The following is a 23,475-nucleotide window of genomic DNA, read 5'->3' on the forward strand; positions in this document are numbered from 1 at the left end:
AGTTGAACAGTTTTGTGCTGATGTAATTCTAGCTTTGTCATTAGTCCTGATACTGCACAGGGTAGTAAAAACAGACCTAATCATAGCAGAATGTTCCTTTAGAAGGTTTATTTTGATTGGCCTATCATTTAATATTATTTCTTTTTTAAAGAGAAGGCTTCATACAATAAGGGAAATGAACTGCTCTCCTCGTATTCCTTAGGATACACAAGTCACTCCTTCAGCAACATTTACTACAAATAATTTACTACCAACCACAACCTTGATCTTTTACTGTGTTGTGTTCTAGGAGGACACCGTTCCTGACATTTAATCCATAGAAACAAATTTCAAAGTTACCTTTTTTTTTTTTTTGAGAACCGGAGCCAAGGAAGTTTTTTTATGATCTCAACAAAGGTATATGTCTTTAATGCTAGAATTGCAAATATCACAAGAGGCAAGATGTGAAGCGTAGGATGTGTTCAGCTAAGGAATTGATAATGCCTGAAATTTCCTAATTGACAACACTTATGTATGCAAATTTTTTTACATATATTCTCTCAGAATTATGACTAGTGTCTCCATCTTCAAATTCTATCTTGGACAAATGCACCTGAAGCCACTGGTGCTTAGCTTTTGGCTCTAAAGGCCATTTTGGGGTTTTTTGTGGTTTAGTTGGGTGTTTTGATGTTGTTGTTTTAAATCAATGAGTGGTTGACACAGACTGCTCTGCAATTTCCAAAGTAAAGTATTTCACTATTAGATGGAAAAAGATTTGATAATCATAGGAACTCCAAAAAAAACCAAAACCAAAACATAAAAGGAATGACCATTCATCCAAATTGCCCCAACAGATCAATTGGAAAAGACTTCTTCTGTAGACTTCTGTGTGGTTATCAATTAATCTATCTACATGTATATACACATGCACAGGCACACAGATCTCTTCTATTATATACTAAACCAGCCTTGTGTTTATTTAGGAGAGGTTGGTGGACTGTCAAAGTCACAGCTGGTTCAGACACTCATCTCCTGAAGAATATATATTCTGAAAGGAAACTACACATTAGAATTTGATACTCCTGTCTTTTGAAGAAGCCTAGCTTGAGCAACTTTGGAAATGGGATTTAAAATATTTTTAGATCAGCCAAAGCAGCTAAATAAAAGGGCTTTACAAATGTAAGCTGAAAGTCTCCTTTAATTTTACTGAATAACTTCCGTATTTTTTTTTTCATTTTTCAACAGGCCTAGAACAACAAAAAAAAGAATCATATTTGGAGAAACTATCTCTACTAAGCATTTTCTCTGAAAGAATATTAATATATCATTCTGCATGCCTTTATCCTCTGCAACTTCACCTCCTTGACTTCCTGAAAAGATCCCTCAGATCAAAGATGATGACTAATTTCTATATGGAATTGTTTACAGCAGGATCAGGTATAAACAAAGGTGAAATAATAATAATAATAGAACCACACAGCACTTGCATTGCAATCTGTAATCCAGTCAAGCTAGTAACTGAACATTTTAAACTATCCTTACAGACATGGAGGAGACCACTGCATGCATTGGGAAATAATTCAGCAATTTCAGTAACAATTGTGAAGATGAGCATGGAGTGCAGCAACCAAATAGAACAGAAAGATCCATTATCCTTTAAGTTGGAACTCAGTCAAAAGGAAGTTGAAACCACCATTTCACCATGAGATACTCAGGAGAGACAGTTATTTCTGAGGAAGTGAAGTTGCACAAAAGTTCTGACAGATAACAGGAAGCCAATGGAAAAATGAGATGTTAATTCACAATAAGACACAAGCGACAGCCTCCATTTGCTGACTCTCCTGCTTTCTTGCCAGATGTAGCAAGAACATGCCATTTGCAAGACAGACAATGTTTTTCTGAATCCACAAAAATCACAAAGCAAGGTCACTTTAACTTAAATCCCATTTACAAACAGCAGGGCTTGGGTATGTTGGGAAAGAAGTGCTGAGAAAAGAACCCAGTTCCTCCTGAGTCGACAGCGGAGAACTCCTAAATCTCTTCTCATTTGTGACCCTTCAATTCCTCTTACTGAGTAGGCTTGATCTGGAGTATGAAGTATAAGTATGAAGTACTTATTGGAGAAAAAAGAATAACCCACAGTACCATAAGGCTTGATAAATAAGAAACTTGCCTCCCGAAAGTCTTCATTCACAAAACATTTTAAAGGTTACAATATTGTAGCTGGTATTCAATTTAGATCCAGCAAGTAAAAAAAACTCAAGCAGAAAGCAGGTCTTACACAAGTCAGAATGTATAAACACTTGTGCAGGGACTATAAGGACTAAGTTGTTCTTTCTCAATAAATTGGCTGAAGTAGCTTCAAAAATATCCAGTCCCTTTTAGTACCTTCCATTAGGCATCATCTCATTAATCTAAACACATGAAATTTGGTCACCCAAAGGAAAGACAAATCCAGAGGGTCTCTCCTGTGGTTTATCCTTGCCATATTTTAATTTATGGACTTCAGGGCTTCATTGGAAATTTTCTCTTCTGTAAATAGACTTAGCTAAAGTTTTTATGAGCCATGGATTGCCAAGTGAGATCCTGAGTACTTCTTCAGCTAACAAGCCAGGATTCAAGGCTCATTCCTGTTACTTTCAATGGTTCCATGGTAAAAACATTCCTTGCCCTAAATTGACATAATATGGGAGCACACACAGATTTCTATCAGATTCCTCCAAATTCCATCAAATATCTTCATCCAGAAACCAACCTAATGTTCTACTTTCAAACAACCAGAACCAAGTCCTAAATGGAGACTTTAAAGAATAGGCCAATTTGTGAAATGTATCACAACACATTCATCTGTAGGTTTAAACCAGTGTTTACCTGTTCTGAGAGAAGCTGGAACATTTGGGCTGTGTTCTTTGACTAGAAGGCCTTCACCTACACATAATGCTCTCAACCTTAAGCTGGGAACCTACAGTCTTTTGAGTACATACTGCTCAAGTTGCTTCCACTTTACCACTTTAGAGTGCAGTTTACTCTGCAGCCCACTGAGAGAACTTGGCCTACATAGGCATTTTTATAAACCATCATTCCTGGCATCAACATATCCTCAAACTATCCTCTGCCCATAACATAGTGAAGTAACTGGATATTACTTTACTATGTTAAAAACTAATCTCTGTCTTTTTTTTTTTCTCCTGAATATCAACTTCCAGGCTGCCAGCCCAGTCCTGGTGTTCCTAGGCTGCCAGCTGACCATACTAGGGCACTGGGGACTCACACACTGGTAAATATTTCAAGAGCCATGGCTACAACAGCTGTTTTCATCATCACTGCTTATATTGTAAAGATATTTACACTGACAATAATTTCTGCAAAGAAAAAAATCTTGAGTCATCTGTAGGGAAACTCAGACTATTCATTCTTTGTCCTCCTGCTCCTGTAACTGATCAGGCTCTTGAGACTGATGAGGGATGCTGGGCCATGCTCACTAATCACAAAATATCTCCTGACATATTTTAACATAGTCCTGTAATATGTAATGTGATAGAAAAGAATGAAATCCCACTTTATATAAGTGGCTAATCTCATTGGGACCTGTTTCTGCACCGGATTATCACTTTTCACAGCAATAATCTACATCTGCCTATAGAGAAAACTACACAGAACCAGACAGCAAAGGTAAACTCACTTATAGCTGTGGAAGTCATTGATGGCCTCAGTACAATTTAGAAATCCCAATTGGATAGAGGCAGGTATTATTTTGGACATACTTTTAATGTCTATAGATCACAAATTAACAACTTTTATAATGACAGTGACAGCAATCAACCACTTTAATATTCCCCTTAAAACAGAGCACACATCCACACATCTTGCAAACCCTACCACACATCTTGCAGATCTGACCTGTGGTTTTCATCTAAGCCCTCTGCATCCAGCACACTGGCAAACATACAGAGCTTCCTGAGCCATCCAGAATCTCAGTGAATCATTGTTTGTTTTCTAAATATTACTGGCCACAGCTCAAAGGAACTTTTCTATGCTTTTGATCTCCACTACAAATGCAAAGGACTGAGCAGCATGTGGCCAGGAAAAGCTGCATCCATCAAGAGGCTATGAAAACTTCTGCCTGGAGAGTCAGTAAAAAAGGAAGGTAAGCTCTTCCACAACAATTATTTCCACAAAAGTTCTTTATATATTCAGAAACTGTAATTTTCACCCATCCATCCTTTCTCAGAAACCCAGATATTCCATGAGGGCATGTTTCAAAAGAACACATGGTTTGTGCACCTCACCAAGCTCGCATGCAGAAACTGACAGTGTACACACATGCCATCAGTGAGAAGGAATAAGTTACTTCTTAGGCATAATGCCTAGAAAATTGAAAGAAAAGTTTTCCATGAAAATATTCTATAAAAACTTCTAGAAAAACATATAAATATTGTTAGTGAAGTGCAGAGTTATAAGTATGCACTTTACTACATGCCTTAGGATGATTTCAGATCTTCATTTCTTCCACAGATGCATTTCTTTGCTAGGTTCTGACAAAACTGTTCGCAAACTGAATGATTACACTGCAAAATAATGTTATGCCTTCATCTATAAAACATAGAAAATAAACTGGGCTTTCATTTTCCAGTCTCATTTTCCCTTCCCCTTTCATGGTTGCACATATAGTCAGCAGAGTTTCCTGTGAGCATCCACCCTAGTCTAAACCTCAAGAAGCTAGGTTGAGGACTCTTTCTATACAGCTGTTCCATGTGGTCTTAAATCTATCAATAACTTGCATATCAGCTTCAAGCTTCACAGGTGAGCTGTTCCAAAGTTGTCACCCACACTGTTAAGGAAGCTATATCTTTCTAAGGCTGAAGTTTTACCACTTGTTCCAGTCATTGCACACTCATACACATTTGCCAGCCCAGGCAAGAAGAATGAACTGCCAAATAACAATTCCAAGCGTAACTACCACTGCAGTCTCACATTGTCACCAGACTGCTAAAGCCTTTTATGGAAAAGACCTCTACAACCTGGACTGGTTTTTGTGGTCTCCCACAGTATCTCCATACCCTGCCTAAATTCTGAGAATCAAAACTGAACACAAATTCCAGCAGAATTCTACCACTCCTGGGTACAGAAACAAACAGCATTCCTCCTCTCTATTTGGAAATCCTGTTAAAGCATATCAGGATCCCATCAAGGGGCTCTTGACCAGAGCTGATTAAAAAGACAGTTTCTGCTGAGGAAGTTCCAACTACTTTCCCACCCTGGGATAATCTCTGGGATCATGGTTTAAGGCTGTTTCTTATGCTGTATGCACAAACTTGCATTTTCCCCTTGATTCACATTGCCTTTACTTGGCTACAGTAGAACTACACAGAATGATGGTTAATCTTGAAAAAGGATCTAAAAACCAGACAAGGAGAGAAACTGAATAACCCATTAAATCATGAACATGTCCTATAAAAGTTGTGTGCAAGTATGCTGTGAGTCAAAAAGGGGAAAGCTTTCTGTCCCATTGTCCACCTTGGAAAATCTCCTGGGAAACCATCACATTGATGGAATGCATCTGGCACCATTGCACAGAATTAAATTCACAATTGAAAATTAATCTTCAAAATAGTTACTAGTTATTGCTGGTATTTAGAAGGAAAGTGTCCCTTCATTCTAGCATTCTTGTATGCACTATTACTTCAAATAATTTGGACATTTTGGGGAGCATGGACACTCATTTTATTAATCCGTTTCAGTCATATGCATTTACAGTTGTCTTCAGTACAGATTGAAACTTTCATTTTAGGGCAACAGATTGTATCTTGAAATGAAAACAGTCAAGAGGACTGTAACACATGGACCTACCCTGTTCCCCTAGGGTGCATCAGATATTTATCTGTAAAGCCCAAGGGCCAAAGGCCAAACTTTAAGATCTATGTTACATTATCTTTTATTTGTTTCATTTTGCAACATTTGTTGCACAAGCATGAAAGTGCAAACAGAATGATGCTTGCTTCCTTATCAGTGACCTGTCTCCTCCAAGATTTATCCAGTGGCCAGAAGTAGGTTCCGCAGCACCATCACTGACTGACTTCACAGATACTGGATTACCCTATCAGTAAGCCTTCTGGGAGAAAAGTCTGGACAGGGAGCAAAAGCTTTTGCTTACATACACATTCCTTCTTCACTAACAAGGAAATAACTCAAACTAATATAAATATCAAGACTGCTTGCTATAAACACATCCATGCACACACACACACAAACACATATATCACACACACACACACAGGGCCTTAAGCCTAGAACCACAGAGAACCTGCTGGTGGAAACTGTTAGTAAGAGATGTTCAGAAAATCAGGTCTATCTGCCAGCTTATGGCTGCAACTTCTCCAAGCTTTTTGTGCCCAAGTGCTTAAAGTTCAAAAAACTGCGGTCTCTTGACTTTAGACTGTAGTTACTTAGAATTTCTGACTCAATCTTTGGCTGAGTGAAGTACAGGTCTTCATGGAGTGAAATACAGGTCTTACTGTTGGGTCATTAGCTTGGCCTAAGTCAAGAAACTGATGGGTTGTAGAAGAAAGGTTTCACCTTTAGGTCCCTGGTTTGCATCCAATACAATAGCTGGTAGTAGCTGAATATCATAACCATCAGTTGTTTACTGTCTGGTGTAAATTAATTTGCCAGCTTACCAGTTTCACTGCATACTGCAGGATCTACATTGTCAATGACCTTCACAACAACTTCAGACATCCAGCAAAGGACTGAATGAGAGCCTGAGCTTCCATGCTGAGTGATGGGATGTGGAGTCTCCAGAAGAAAGCTGAAATACACTGATAAGCCAGTAGAACACCTTTTGTCACCACTGCTTGGGTTCAACAGTCCCAGGACCAGAAGAAAGAGACCACGGTTTGCAGAGAGCTCAGCTTAGTGCCTTACAGTAATACTAAAATCTATTAAAAAGTACAGTCTGGTTTTAGCAAATATTTTTCTAACTACAGATGTAAGTAGAAGGCACAGCTGTTTCTGTCAATACCCTGAAAGCACCAATACTCTTTTCATCTAGCCTATATTAGGTACTAGGAAAACGTTAATGTTGACCATGAGGTGTGATTTAAAAGAGTCTCTTCAAACACACCTTGGTTACATCTGGTTAGTCACAGTAAGTTCAGAACTGATGTTACGCCCAGTTACTTTTTCAAGGAATGTCAACATTTGAGGGCTGTAACTTACTGGCAGTTTAGTGTTATCCTGGGATTAATATGAGAAAAGGGAAGTGGGCTGTGAGTTACAAGGGGAGGTACTGCAAGAGATTTGGCGGCAAGAGTTCTCATTAAGCCAAAATTAGGGATGTCCTAGGTCTGTATGTATGCTATTAATCGCTACCTGGGGCTTACCAACTGCGCCGGCAAGGTATATACAGACATAAATGGTTTTTTCACCAACCTAAAACCCTCTAACTTTAGAGATTCCCACAACCAACAAAAGTAGTTTTTCCATTAAAAAATTCATTGCTTATTTCAAGAGGAAAAGAATTATCCTACCTGCAGAGTTCAGATTTGGGGAAAAAAATCCCCAGAATTTCTTCAAGTTCTCTTAAATACATTCTAAACTCAGAAGGCTTCAGAAGAGAAAATATTTTTCTACTCCTGACTTCAAGCAGCACTATTCCATCTCAAAATTTATTAAGTATTTACTAACCTGAGTTGACAGAAAAGATAATCTTCAAACCATCAGCACATTTAACAGCATCAAAGTAAGTAGATTTATAACTAGGGAATTAGCTATTAGGAGAATTAAGATCCCTGTCCTTTGAAGGAGTCCCAGTTAATAGATCCAGTACATATTGGAGATTCAACAAAATGTGTAACCTTGTGTATAAACTGATAAAAAGGTCTAACAAACATAGCAAAACAAAGAAGAGCATATATAGAAAATTACAGTAATAAAGTACAGAACAGACTAAAATGCAGCATCATAAGCTTCCAGAATATTTCCAGCTGGAAGGGACCTCAGGTCTCTCATCCCACCTCCAGTATCTGGGACAGCTACCTCACACCAGCTTACTCAGGCCTTTACCCATCCAGATTTTGAAAACAACTGATGACACTGCTCTGTGCAGTCTGTAGTGTTCAGAGCGTAAAGGGAAAGAACAAAAACAGGCAGTCCAGAAAATGCAGAAGGGAACACAAAAGAACCTCAAAGTGACTGTCACAGAAAGGAAAAAAAGGGTAAGGGAAGAAAGTATAGTTATTCCAAAAATAAGAAAACAAGTACAGGAGAACATTTTTAGTACTTCAATTTATCCAGAAGACTAATGTGAAGAGTCTGATTCTTTAATCATTGATTTTATAAAATAAAACATCAATCCAAAACCAAAACAAAACAGAAAATCTTTATGCCCTTTAAGCCATCTCAGCATAGACTCCAGAACCTGAGATACATCAAATCACCCACTGCTTTCAAATCCTGCTGAGCTGTGTTTGACACATATCTGCCAAAACTTTGAGGATAAACAATGAATGACACTATTTTGTATGCTGAACTTTGTAGTTCCACCAGATATGAAGCTGATTGCAAGCCCTCCAACTAAACACATCTACTACGTGGCTCTTTTAATGTTTCCCACTTCAAGGAACTGGGAAATTGCAGAAAAGGATGGCAGGGCCACTTTTAGGGCTGTGAATTGAGAGATTTAGATAAAAAATTTAAGTTTTGTTTCCTGACCTATTTGTTCCGTTATCACAATTCTGATTGCAGAACCTCCAAGCACAGGACAGCTTTAATGTTGTTGGAAATGGGGAAGAGGAAGAATGCTTGCTATCAACTCTGCTGCCTCTACATGGTCAAGCCAGATGAAGACAAAAATGGAAGAACAAAATTTTCACCACTTGGTTTCTTAACTGATAGTAACGAGGCACACAGCGCTATTACAGCTCAGAAACTGGCAAAAGGCCCTGGCTGGAAGAGTTTATACTGATCACAATCAGTCCAGGCATCACAAGATTCTATGAGACTAAAGGGTAAAAAATATTTTCCCTTCAGACTCTGCTACCTTTTCTTACTGATGTGACGTGCTATCACTAGGTCTTGATGTCTTGATTTGATGTTTGAAAGACCTGCGTGTCATCGACAAGAGTGTGACTGCCTCAATAATTGAATCAATATGGAACTGTGTCCCTGGAGATGGAGAGGAGACTGGGAAGGCAGCAGAGGCAGCCAATGAGACAAATAAGAGGCCTTCTTCTGAGGTTAACTAGGAGGGAGTGCATGCCATGTAATGTTTTGATGACCACCATGCTCGCTCCACAACAGACAGCACAGTGAGATAACATTAAAATCTAAAATGTCCTCCTGTTGAGGTTCAGACAATGGTACCAAAGGTAGCAAGATTATTTTAGCACTCAAAGTAAGTAATCAGGTGATGACAGGGAGCCACATCTGAGCATCTGAACTAAGAAAACCCCAGAGAGCTTCAAGTGCCCATGACGCAGTCTTTTCCAACTGAGTGTAAATAGGACATGTCACCTCACCCAACACCCTGGACCAGAATGTTTTGAAGGTAGCAAAGGAGGAAACCACACTGCAAAAAGGAAGCAACAAAAGCAGTTTTAAAAAGCTTGCAGGCTTAAACCAACTGTATCATAACCAGAAACAGCTATTAAATTCTGAAGTAATAACACATATTAGCAATTAAACTGCTGGAACTGGACAGCAATTTCTCAAACATTTTCAATGGCACCATTGAGTATAGGAACTGTTCATGACTATATGCAAGGCAACCACTGGCAAGGTACTGGTTATCAGAGCAATTAGAATATGGCACACCACTACCACAGGTACCTGTGGAAAATGCAAGACAAACACCACATAATTTCATATGGAACTAACAAGTGGGGCCAACCAGGAAACAGTTTTATTTTTGTTTTATTCTTCTAGTGGTCTAGCAAAAGTAAAACATTACAAAACAACATATTTTTAATTTGAAGGGTGCAAGAATGGTGAGAGAGAGAAAAAAAGGAAACATTGAGACAATAACCCGATGTTCTTTTCTGTAACATGTCTGTAGTTATGATCAAGGACCTCTACCTTGTCTCCTTTTTGTGTTCAAGATTTTTATTTTACCAGCAAAACCACATTTCCACAGAACATGCTACTTCTGATAAAACACATTTTTGTTTTCATTCATATCACAGTTGTCACAAAAATTTTCAGCACAATCAAAATAAGTACTTTATCATGTTGAGATCTGCTGAAAATCCACTGTTTTACAGACACAGAAAGTTGCAATCATTACTTATCTGTTCAAAATGCTTTAGACTCAAAATTGTGCTATACCAAAATGCAGGTGACCTTCTACCACCTTAAAAAAAATCTCCAAATCTTGGGCTCAAGCTATAATTAAGTCAAAGCACGTATTACATACCAATGAACTTGCCTTCAATTACTATTCAGCCTACAGGACACAAATACCTTGTTAGAACAAGGGAGGAAAACAAAGTATCCCTAAGGAAAATCCACAGCTCATTCAAAAAGTTTTCCAAGTCCTTTGCACTGTCATTACGGCACTAAGGTGATATAACCTCCTCTCACCCATAGGACCTTCTCATCCAGGCACTTCATTTTAACAGAAGGCAGGTTCATCTCAGGTTATATCTACACTGTGTGTGGTAAATGCTAGAAAGATTATGCTGTGCTGACCTCTCTGCCCCTGTGACTCATCTGCTGCTGGAACCCTCTGGATTCCAACAGCTCATTTCACACTAGCTCACATGACCATCACAGCACTGACTAAGAAGCAGATGCACCCTCAGGAAAAGCAGAACTGGACAGTTTTGGATGGTAAGCCAAGACAAGGACTTGGCCAAAAGCCATTAAGGACTTGACATGCTGATCCCATGCTGTTCAGAGTTACCTCATACTAACCTGGAGGAAAATAATGTCACCCACCAGCTTTTGCTTGTTTGTATGATTCTGGTGCACAGTTGAAAGAACAAACTAAAGGTTCCATTAGGTTTTTGGCATTTTTAGCTGAACCCACTGTGAACTTTTCCTCTTGAGATTCAGATTCGGTCACTGACAGGCACTCTATTAGCTTGAAGGCACTAAAGTTTGTCCTAAACTTCATTCCTACCAAACATTAACAAGAAAAGATTTACAGACTTCTAAAGCTCAAAAAAACCCTGCAGGCCCATCTTCTTAGTCACTCAACCTTCAGTGGGTAGCAGTTTTCAGTGGGTAGCATAATTCTCAAACATGACAGGCCTTGTTTCAAGTCTTAAAACATCAACATTATCAGTTTGAAGTTAAAACAGAGGGAGTAGCAAGGGAAAAGTAAGTTCGGTGGTATTTATGAAAAATCATTCAGCAGCAGATGCTGATGATGACTGAATCCAGGAATTTGGTACTTGAGGCAAATGTTTACTGCCACTGAGATGTGACTGTAGGCCAAAGCGAGACAAAATGTCATATTTCATAGCACAAACAACAGTAAATGAAAGACATGGCAACTCAGGCTTCAGCACAAATGAGCTTGTCAAATCCCATCAGCTAAGATTTGAACTGTTACCCTGCTGAAATGCCTACTGTTATTTCTTGTGATCAAGTATTACCTGAGCTCAGTAACCACAAGTCAGGCTACAGGCATTAACAGCTTATTATTAAACCCTTCTACTGATCTTTGGAAGTGGTCTGTATTGCCTGACTCACACAAAAACACACAAGAGAAAACATTTTGTATTTTTGCTTAAGAAGCAAATCCCCATTAGCGAGTAACTTGGCACAGCAGTGTCAGACAACCAGAAGAGTTGCTGTGGATCCCCCTCTAACTACCCTGTGAATGCATCATTGTTCTGTTCCAAACTTGCCTGCTCTGGTTCCCTGTGAGAATGCCCCTACTCTGGTTATGATTCGATGACCTGCAATTGGCTTAGATTCTTCTGCCTTCAGGATGGCTTTGAGCCCTACCAGACAGCATGGAGCTAGCTAGGACCAAAATCTCTGCTTTAACTTCTTATAAGAAGTTCTCTAGTTGATGCACATCAAAACCACCCCATATAATGAACAAACATGCCACGAGCAAAGATCAGTAAGGACTTGTTTTGAAATCTCAGTGAAAAGCCCACTGCAGATGCAGGCTGGAAGAAAGTTAAGGTACAAAATAAATCTTACTAGAGGAGCTGGTTGAAAGTGGGAGTTTTCATGCTTCCAGTTTACTTGAGAAAAATATAGGAGCTCCTATACACTATAAATTCCCAGAACATCTTAGAGCCAAAAGCTTCAAACACTTGAAATAGAATTCTGCATTCCGATTGCTTATAATAAATTTTAATTATGCACCATCCTGCATAATTTACAGTTCTTCCTTAGACCCAAATTACAAAATCCAGCCTTCTGTTTCGCTAAGCAAAATGAATAAACAATGAAATTCGACAAGCCAAAAATCTACTATTTAAAAAAAAAACAACTAAAATTGAAAGATAAGCAAGGGAAGAAAAAATTGGATCGAAGCAGATATTTTAACAACTCTAGAATTTATTTATTTTGCATGTAAGGCATCAAAATTTTTTCCCCATTCCTTCAAAGCTACAGAAGCATAGCTGTTGAAGCCTGAAATTGTAGTTCCATACCCTTTTGCTTTCAAATTAAACAAATGATCTCAGTTTTTGGAGCAGTTTTTGACTCCAGGGAAACTATGCCATTAAGAGAGTGCCAGAAACACATCTAATTGATGCATGTCCCAAGAACAGCTCAAAAGAGGGTAGACATACCACATATAGATTTCAAGGAAATTACTGAAAAGCCACAGAGCTTCAACAGAATGTGATATGTGAAACATAGCATATGAAAGACTTGCTATCAAAAGGGTAAACTCAGTTCGGGAGATATTAATCTGATTACCTAAGAGGTATTATGAATTGGATATGCTCCTTTGTGCACCAAATCCAACCTGGACAGATGGAGGAGACTTTTATGCTCCATTTTCTGTGTTTACGGGACGATCAGGTTACAGAGGTAAAGTTTCAAACAATTTTTTTTACAGTACATGTACAGTGATCAGCAACAACAGATTTTCTGACCATTTCCTTGAATGGCTTACACAGTCCACAACTTGACTTTGCTGTTCTCATTTTCAGTGTCATTTTCTGTCTGCACCCACCTGACAGAAAATCAGTCCAGCAACATCCTTAAACAAATCACTTCACATAGAGCTCTGAAACTAGACTCGTGCAGACTGAATTCTGGGCTAATTTTATGCAATGCAGGTTCTAATCCAAATGATAGGCAATTTTAATACTTTTCTGCACCATAACTTCCTCTTTCCTTCTTGCCATCATTGGCAATTTTCAGGATCTGTTGACAAAACTAAGTAAAAATAAATCACCTGTTGCAGGCTCCTCCCCTGTTGGATTTACAGAACAATGCCACTGTCAAACTTCCATGCCTGTAAATTAACAAGTCACTGGCCTTGGACTATCAGTTAGCTATTAAAATGTTACTATTTTCCATTATGGTAATAAATGCTTTCAAAAAAATCAAATTTGAGATCTATTTTTGATTTTGTTTATAAACTCCACTTAAAATTGCATCAGAAGAAGGCTTAAAAATCAGTTGTCTAATTAGGACATCTGTAACATGTCATTTTATGCTAAAAAGGCTGTTTGCACGGCTTATCAAGCCCTTTGCCTTGCAAGCTACACCAGCCATCACACAAGGCTACCTTCTGTTTATTTCTCCATCAGCATCCTACATCCATAAGATTGTGCTCATATACACAGGTATATGAATAACAGAATAAGTTTTACAAAATAAAAGGGGAAGGCTTAGCCTATCTCCACTAACACTGCCCTATATAGCTTTTAATTACTTTTAACAAAATGTCTAAATATTTCAGCAGAGAGAGACAGACATCAATCCTTTCGTTAAGGCAAGGAGTACTCGGGGAGAACGGTTTTGGAAAGGGTGGCTTGTGGCAGAAGTGGCAGCTGGTACCCATCCAGCAGCCGTGGCCGCGCCATGAGGGCGCCAGGGCTTGCTGCCAGCCAACTGCCGGGGAAGCAAGAGGGAGAGGCCAGTTCATGGAGAAAGACTGCGGCAGCGTGGGAGGACTATGACCTTTTGATCCCCAAGATGTTCCTGATGTACCAAAGTGACATGTCAGCTCTAATAAGCTGCACTCTCAGACTGGTGGCAGGGGCCTACAAATTACTGTGAGATCTGAAGGCATTTGTTCTGATGATCCTGGCCTGGATGGGGCATATCAGTGCTCACCCAGCAGGGCAATCTGACAGTCTGCCCAGCAATTCCCAACGCAGGGGTTGTAACCTCCAGCAGGGTCACAGCCGCACAGAGTGGGGTCGCAAGCCTGACAGAGATGTGATTGTTTGTGTTAGTCTTTGGGGTCGCAAGCTTGGCTGGGGTGAGTTCACCACCAAAAACAGAGGCACAAACCCAAACCATTTGGGAACAGCTGGTCTAACAGATTTTGCACTGAAAAACAACTTCCGGATATTCAGCTGAAACATGCCCAAACTACTGCCTTACATATCCATGTGCCAGCCAGAAACAAGGACTCCCCTGCCAGGTATCAGACTGCTCAAATTACTCCCTAAGAATCATGGCTGCATATTCAGTAGTAACATCTGGTTTGCTTTCTTTGTGACAAATTTTCCATCGTTAACAGTGCAGCTATTCATACTTGAGCCATTGTCTTTTCTACCCTTCCTGGTGCTAGTTAGGCATCAGCTCATGCAGGAATATTCTGTAGGATGCCTGAGGGACTGAAACAACAGCAGGACATTTTAGGAGAGCAGAAATTAGTAACAACATCGCTTTCCTTTAGTTAAGCTCTGGGCATTTTCTCTTTCTACCATTTCTTCACCCATCTTCCTGTACTGCACTGTGACCACTTGGGTTGCTCTCCTCTGAATACTTCTTTTTTTATTTTTTAGTGTAACTGATACTATGAGAAGACTAGTAGAGTCCAGACTAGATGAATCTTGTGCACGTGAAGCATGCAAAATCGGCTCATGCTCTCTATTTTAATTAAATTAAGAAATAATGCACCAACCGTATACTCTCTTCTATTGTTGTGTTGTTTGGGTTTCAATGTAATATTTTAGGAGCAGACTGTCACTGGGAAGAAGTTGACAGAGCACATGACAGAGCACCCAGCTTCAACCTCCAAAAAAGTCTAACAGGGTATAAACTTCCATCATTTAAGACAATAAATTATTATTGCAATAATAAAGCAGGAAATAGACACAAATTAAGCAGAAACACCAATGTTCTCTTTTTACGATTAAGGAGAATCATCAATCATAGAAACTGCCTGAGATTAACAAGGAGCCACTTTTTTCAAACATCCTGCAGTAAACCCAGAGGAAACCCAGCTGGAACTGCAACTAGAATATAGGCATGAGACTCTAAAATTATCCTCTGTCCCCTCACCCTCACCTTCTCTTTTGGTGTAGCATTTGCATCTCAGGTCACTCTTAACTGCTTCATGTTCTGCAGGTGAGCCATGTGTTTCATGTAATGCCACAAGCCAAATGTAATCCCCATAGTGATGTTTTCCTGTGTATCAAAATCCTTCTAGTCCCTTCCAGTTCCATCAGAAGATCCAATGATGGTTCTATAAAACTCCAGAATAAATGGGACTGAATGCTACAGACTGCTGAATATTTTGTCCTCAGCTTCTGTAGAGATTTAAGGATAACCCACTGTGAGTTAAAACAGAATTTAATTGGTCATTGTGCACAGGGGCAAGTGGTGTTTGGCTTTTTCTTATCCTTGAATTAATTTTTTACAATGTAATTTGAAGGATAAGGTCCACCAACACTGAGGTGCAATGTGTAGGGCCGCAGAAGGAATTCGAACCAAGCCAGGTCCCATGTTTCTGACTTAAACCACTGATTTACAGGACCACAGTAAAATGTTCTGTATTCACCTACATTGACATATGAATTAATCTTACTTTTAAACATTTTTAGGGCATAAGGAAATGATCAATTGTAAATTTTTACAGTACTTTACATCTACATGCCATCAATTGAAATTCAGTGACTGACCCATGCATGATCTCAAGCTTAATGCAGTTACAGGAACAGAGGAGTAGGCTGAGGTGTGCAGCAGGGTTCATGGAAACCCATCCTGCTTTGCACTGGAAGGTGTAGCACATACTCAGTTGCACTTTTTCTCAGTGGAGGTAAGATACATAGCAGCTGAGAGGCAGCAACTTCTAACCACTCAACTATGACTGTAATCACTTCTGTTATTGTGCTTCTCATTATATAGATGAATGATTCCCAGCAAAAGTACCTGAAGGGTTTTTGGATTACAAATTGTTGATTAATGATTCTAAGTCACATCACGTCTTCAGAAAGAAACCACAACAAAGCAGTAAAACTTTGTATGCTCTCATCATGGCAATTAGGATGTGAGGAATGGAGATTCTCTTAAACTGATATATAGAGGTCTTTGAATGCTCCTGCTGACAGTTTTCAACCTTTCTGTAGTCTAGATCAAGCGATTATGCATATGTCATTCAAGCTGGGACTTCCACAGACACATACAGTCTCTGTGACACTGTTTTACTGAGAGATTTATCTTTTGATTAAAAAGCCGTTAAAATTGGCTGGATGTTATTATGCCACTACTTCCCACTTGGTGAAATATAGCATCAAAATTAGGACAGGCGAACATGGCAACCGTTATCGTGAAATCTAACTGCTCCACACCACCACAACCCTGCCTCCTGCAGAAACAAGCAGGGTATCATTTCCCCCTAATGGTTAATATCATTCCTTCCAGGTCCTGTAAGGATGGTGCACTTCCTTGTGCTGCTCTCTACAACCAGAAGGGCTTTTTTCCTTCCACTGAAGCACAGGAGTGCAGACTCCATTATTGTTAAGAGCACACACTAATAAGAAATGTGAATACAGAGCAAGCACAAGAATGAAATCCTATTTTGAGAAGGCTTGTTTTTCCCTACAACATGTATTAATGAGTTTTATCAAGATTGCTCCTCTTTTTGGTGCCCCCTGTTTACCTATCCTGAAGTGGATGTACTACGTTGGCCTCCAGCAGGTTAAGGAACATGAGCTCCTCACCTTTGAGAGTACGTATAGCTAACAATGTTTTTAATGAAAACTGAAATAGTGACTCAAAGACAGAACAGATTGAAGGAATAAAAAGCTTACCACAGAATTGTTAGCTGGTGAAGAGGATTACAGGGTCTCTGCTGGAGCAGATTCTTAAAATGCAGCTGAGAAGTCCAGCACCAAAATAAATAATTGGTGCTGGACATGAAGTCCAGCACCAAAATAAATAATTAAAAAGAAACAACGCCAGCTGTTTCATTATTGAGCTCACATGCACTTCAACCAGTGACTTAAGCAACTCTATCAACTCTGACACTGAAGTCAGAGATGCCCAAGGCTCGGGCCTGGAGGCAAAATCGTGTGGCTCACTGAGCTCTCTTGTCCCATCATGGAAGGGTTCCTGATGTTGGCCCTAAATGACAATCAAACCTTCAGGTGAGAATAGTAATTAATATCAAAGCAAACACAGATGCAAATCACACAGATGCAAATCTCTACTATGCTTCCATGTATCATCAAGACTGTAGCAAAATCACATAGCAAAAGCTACAACTGTAGCACTTCCTTATCTCCATAAACCAAGAAGAGAACTGCATTAGAAAATCACAAAAATCACAGAATGGGTAAGGCTGGAAGGAACCACAGTGGGTCATTTGGTCCAACCTCCTTGCTCAAGCAGGGTCATGCTAGAGCACATTGCACAGGATTGCATCCAGATGCTTCTTAAATATTTCCAGTGAGGGAGACTCCATAATATCTCTGGGCAGTTTGTTCCAGTGCATGCTCACTCACACAGTAAAGAAGTTCTTCCTCATGCTCACGTGCAATTTTCTGTGAATCAGTTTTTGCCCATTGTCTCTTGTACTGCCTGACACCACCAAGAAGGGGGCCTGACTGCATCCTCTTGGTACTCTCCCTTCAGGTATTTATACGCACTGATATGGTCCCCTCTTTAAAGGAATGTGCTTTAATTTTTTTAGGTTTCACACCCACACACTAGTCTCAGTTGGGAAATTTACTCCTCAGTATGCATAGACATGGCCTAATTTACAGAGCATTCAGCTAAAATACTAAAGGCCTAAAACATGCCCAACTCTTAAAATATTTTCCAATGCATTTAAATTCCTATCATTCTGGAGAACTTCACAAGGACATGAAGTATCCTGCATTAGCTTTAAAACTACACGGAGGAAGTATTTTAGAAACTTATTTAACAGCAACTTGATTCATAAACTCACAGTTCCTGCAAAACAGGTATGAATATACTTTTTAATTTTAATTAAGTCATCTGTGGGTCCAACCCTAAGCATTAAGTATATACATAAATCAACAAATAACCAAATCTAAACCAACCAACAGCCTCTGATCTCTGGGGGCTCCTCAGTTCACTTGATAATTCTTCAGTTTTTTCACTCCATTTGGGACCAGGACTGAAAAAAGGAGATTTGAAGGGAGAGAAGTAATAAACTACAGAACTGATCTTACTGAGGTGAAGAGAAGGACAATTCATTATTTTCCCCATAGAAATATTGATATATTAAGGAAAATAATAATACTTGAAATATTAAGGAAAAAAAGTTGCAGAAGAAAAAGAAAGCCCCAAATTAAAAAAAAAAGGTAAACTGAGGCTGGAAGAATAAAACAATTTAACCACAATGTGTCAAGAGATCAAGGGCAAAGCAAGGAAGAGAAGCTGAAGATTCCAGCTTCAAACCTTCCACTTCTAAATGAAAGTAGGAAAATCCTGTGGGTGGGAGATATTATGGTAGTTTAGTGTTCTCCAGTTTCTACAACACAAAAGCCTACTTCTGTTCAACAGCTTAAAAGAATTCAAGATCAGAGCAACAAAGATGAAAAGGTCAGACTAAACTCATTGCTCACACTGTGCACTAAAAATATACAATGCTTTGACAAACCACTTGATGAACACAAATGGCAGAAGACTGAACACTGGCTTCCCCAGATCTAGTGCAAGTTTAGAGACAATTTTAAATGCAAAATAATTCTGACTTTTTCAAACAAATATTTGAAAGTACTAGCTGAGACTAAAGAAGCCCAAGACAGCATTCCTTTTTTTTGCTCGACACTTTGTGCAGGGCGGGAGGAGGATACTGTTCTTGCTCATACCAACACACCCCTGAATTTTTTCCACGAAAGATGGAGTTTGGCTTTGATGTCTGCTAGAGGAAGTTAGAGCTTGCAGCTGGCAAATACATTAATAGCATAGGCACTGGTGGATTAGAAGGAGCCTCAAGTAGGTCATCTTGTTCTATCTCTTTGCAGCACACAAATGAAACACAAATTCCCCTGTCCACCTAGTGCTAAAATATACAGACTTAGAGTTAGTTTCTAAAGACTTTTTATATTAGGTAAAATTTAGTCATGTGAACTTGACAAAAATAGCAAAAATAGCACAGACACAGATAACTTGTTTTCAAAAACCCATTACCAGTCATACAAAATATTTCTACCACTCATGAAGCCTAATGCAGTTTGAACTTTTTTTTTTAAATAAGATATTATTTTAATCAGGTAAGAGCTATTTTTTATATTTAAATGATAAAGCATTAGTTCTTAGGCTACTCCTGGGCTTGTCTGACCACCCCAGCCATGTAAAATAACTTTAGGCTTCTCCAAGTTTTGTTTGACTGGAAGAACTAAACAGAGGCTATTCCACAAAGCAAGAATGGAAGTGAAACATCATCCTCCAGACTATCCCCACTGGTGACAGAGTTTGGGAGATGGCTATGTAAAAATGGTGAAGTAAAAACTGAGTTTGGTTCCTAGGGAAGAAGTGACAGAAGAGACATCCTCAGATGTCTGAGGATTTAAGAGCTAGAGAAAAATATTATTGGTCCTAACTCTTTCAGTTGATAATCTGACAACTATGTAAAGGCCAAATGAATGCAAGAACTCGGACTATAAGTAGCAAAACTTTAGTATTGTATTTATAACTTCATTTGTGGCAAACTGTGCTTTTTTTTTTTTGTCTATCTGGAAGCAGAAGTATGCACAGGTCTGGGAATTTAGCTGGACATAATAACTTTCTACAAGAAATACCAACGAACAGTTCATGAACTCTTACATTGCTACATAAGTAGTAGGATTTTACAGCCAGCACTGCTTTTATAAATCCATTAACGTTCTCATAAAAATCTAACGTATTTTTAGGACACACACACGTAGTTTTCACGCACTAGATTACAGCTTTACAGATGACAAACTCTGAGCCTGAAACAGCTTGACAATGTCCTTTCAGCTTGTTCATCAGACTAACTTTCTGTCACACATCAGATGAACAGCTTCCTTGGTTTCTGGCCTAATCTAACACATAACCCAAGCAATTCCCAAGCATGATCAGAAGCAAAAAAAGAGGACACTATAACATTCCACTTCTTTCTAATAGCACATTTAGTTTGAAATTTTCATCTAAGAAAGATTAACCTTTTAGCAAACCATTTATAGTGAAGGGACTCTGATTTCAGATACGATTAAACAACATATTAGACATATACAAACCAAGCAGTCTGAGTTGCTTACAGGACTAATAATGTGTTATGGGTCCTTTCACATCTAGGTCACTGGTTCAAATTCAGCTTTAGTTGGTGATGAGTGACATGGAACAATGAGGTAAGAACCCAGTCACACATCTGGCCTCTTATCCTTGACTCTGCAACATATACTCTGTGCATTTGGGCTACTCACCTAACTACTCTTTCCTGTAAATTCTACAACTGTAAAAGAGTAGTAAGTATTATTACTATCTTACTAACTCTAGAAGACAAATTAATTTAGGATTCTGAAAGTACAAAAGATTATCAGAAGTTTATTGCTGCTTTCAGGCTGTTCAAGAGCTAACATCCAAATACATTAAGGGGAAACTTTCTCGGGACAGGTCGACACCGTGATGTTAAAAAAACCCACCAAAACACACTGGCCACATCTGTGTCTTTTGATAGGACGATAAACATGGAAATCAGATGTTGAATGAGTCTGAAATTTCACATTTACTCACAGATAGATAGTAGGGGTTAAAAGGGATGAAAAATGGAAATCCAGAAGCAGCCATTTTACAAACAGTAAAGATATAAGGAGAAAAGCCTGTGGTATGGAGATGCACTGTGTTTTTCCATTACACAACACAGGAAGTAAATGCCATATCAATGTTAATCAAGAAAGGAGGGAAAGAAGAGAAGGAAAGGAGTTTATCAGCCCTACATCCCTTGATAAAACTTGAATTTCCAAAGGAGCCTGCACTGTTGATGTCTGTCCTATTCTTGTCCTGTGGCAAAACAAACATGTCCATTTTCAACAAGCATGATGCTGACACATTTTGCTACTTCAGATCCTTAATTAAAAAAAAGGAATGAGAGCAACAAAGGAATAAAACACAGAGCACCAATATATTTTAACTCATTCTTAAGCTAAAAGGTGAAAAGCAGTGGTGGTAGTTTAGGCATAACACGATAGATTCATGAAAAACCTGTAACTGCTAGAAAAATCATTATGCCATCTCTTGAGTAGCCCTGATTCTAGAATATTCTGGAACTATGGCTCGTACACAGCACTGAGAATCTTTCATGTGTGCTGGGAAATTCAGAAACATTTCAACTATTCCATGTGTTTTTCCTAAGTATCTTCAAATATTTTACCCACAGGACAAAAATATGTTTTACTGAAAACATATTTTGTTGTTATTCCCACATCAGAGTCAGCTGTGGTTTTTTTTCTAGAGGAAGCTCATCCATAGCAATTCTAAAGGGCAAGGTGAAGCATGAGCACTGTGATCAAGACAATTTAATAAGACAAGGCACAACAACTTTGTGCCAAGAAGGAAATTATAAAGGTGAAAAATTATGCCTTTATCTTCCAAATCTAGTTACCAAATTTCAAATCTTTCTGCCAGAGGTAGGGAGCAGTATTTGAGACATGTACTTCAGAGATACTTTGGCAATGGGTGGAACACCAATAAAAGCCACAATTCTAAAATTATTTAATGGACCATGCTTTACCAGACTCCTATTGACAAAATTATGAAGTAAACTTATAAATCAGTGTTAAGGCATTGCACTGAAATTACTTGCTACTCCCTGACATTCTGTTTAAATCTACCTTCAACCTCTTTCCCTTGTCCACTGAAATGAGTTGCAGAAATAATGTCAGTTTTAACCACTGCTTAGTTATTTTTGCCACTGAGCTGTACTTGTGTAAAGTCAGACAGGCTTGAGACAACAGTGTGTGATCAACCAGAACACAGAGAAGCTGATCAGAACCATCAGGAAGTGCAGCAAGGAGACGAAGAGGGGAAATACCCATGTTATGTGAAGTGGAAAGTCTACATGCAATTATCATGCTTTTGCAAGAAAGATGAGCATTGCTGTGCATCATACATTTGGGTCTATGCATGAACTGAATGCTAATTTTTTCTGCATCTGCCCCTCATGAGGGTACTCTGACTATTCTTTGCAAGTGGGGAAAACCAAAATTATAACATTACTTTGTAAACCTCGATTCAGAACTATCTTTTCTTCTCAGCACACTACATCCTCACTATTACTCAAAAAAGTGCTCTTCTCTAATTCTGCACAGAAGACAGAAGCATGAAGAAGTGAAGTAATATATGGCATCACAAAAATCCCCATATTACATTCACACAACAGAGAGATGCAGTCTTAGGCACTGTACTTGAAAACCAAACAAGTGTAATTCAAGGAACAGGACAGAGGATCTGCTTTCCTTCCTTTGTGAGCAGTTGTTTCTCCTTGGAATCTATGATAACCATTAGATAAGATGAAATTTGCACACCAGCCTGAGTATTTCCTATTGTAGCAGCTTTAGAAGACTGACAAAATAATGCTTTAAATGCATGTGAGTGACAGTACAATGCTGAGAAACTGACATGGCTCAAAAATACATTCCCAGCCTTTAGAAAGTATCTGATCCTTTTAGCAACTCCACACACTTTCTTTTTAATTATAAATGGATTTTCAGAGAAACCGGAAAATAATTTTGTTTCAAGACTGTGTTAGGTTAGACTTGATAAATTGACTCACTTAGCCCTCTGTATTTCAACAGAAGACTGCAAGTTACAGTGTGGATTTGTGGCCGTGTAGAGTTTCAGATGTGATAGAAGGGATTCCTTACCTTCAGACAGGGACAAATCATCAGCTGGAGACACCAGGTCTGCCCGGGGCCCAGGGCCACTGCTCAGCGCTGTGGTAATCTGATTCGTCAAGATAACCTGCAAACAGACAAGGAGAGGGGGATGGGAAATGAATTGTTATAGCTGCTGGAAGGCACAGAGAAGGCCAGAACTGGAATCCTCCAGGCATAGCATCGAGATGACCCTCTATATTCTGATCTTCAGCAAATTCAACACAGAACATTTTGAACTACCTGCAGAAACTGA

At 38.9% G+C, this 23,475-nt stretch overlaps 1 protein-coding gene across 4 annotated transcripts in view; it reads right to left on the reverse strand.

The window, feature by feature from the left end:
* Positions 1–23,475, reverse strand: part of RAD51B (RAD51 paralog B) — a 395,953-nt gene that overhangs the window by 185,992 nt on the left and 186,486 nt on the right. For all 4 annotated transcript variants that reach the window (XR_004060744.1, XM_030948812.1, XM_030948814.1 and 1 more), the window contains exon 8: positions 23,211–23,307. Coding sequence is in view for 3 of the 4 variants with exons in the window: in XM_030948812.1 (XP_030804672.1) it covers positions 23,211–23,307 (97 nt within the window). In the remaining variant the exon portion in view is untranslated. The remainder of the gene's footprint in view (positions 1–23,210; positions 23,308–23,475) is intronic.

Source organism: Camarhynchus parvulus, chromosome 5 (genome assembly GCF_901933205.1).
Source record: "Camarhynchus parvulus chromosome 5, STF_HiC, whole genome shotgun sequence".
In the NCBI taxonomy this organism is placed as follows: Eukaryota; Metazoa; Chordata; class Aves; order Passeriformes; family Thraupidae; genus Camarhynchus; species Camarhynchus parvulus.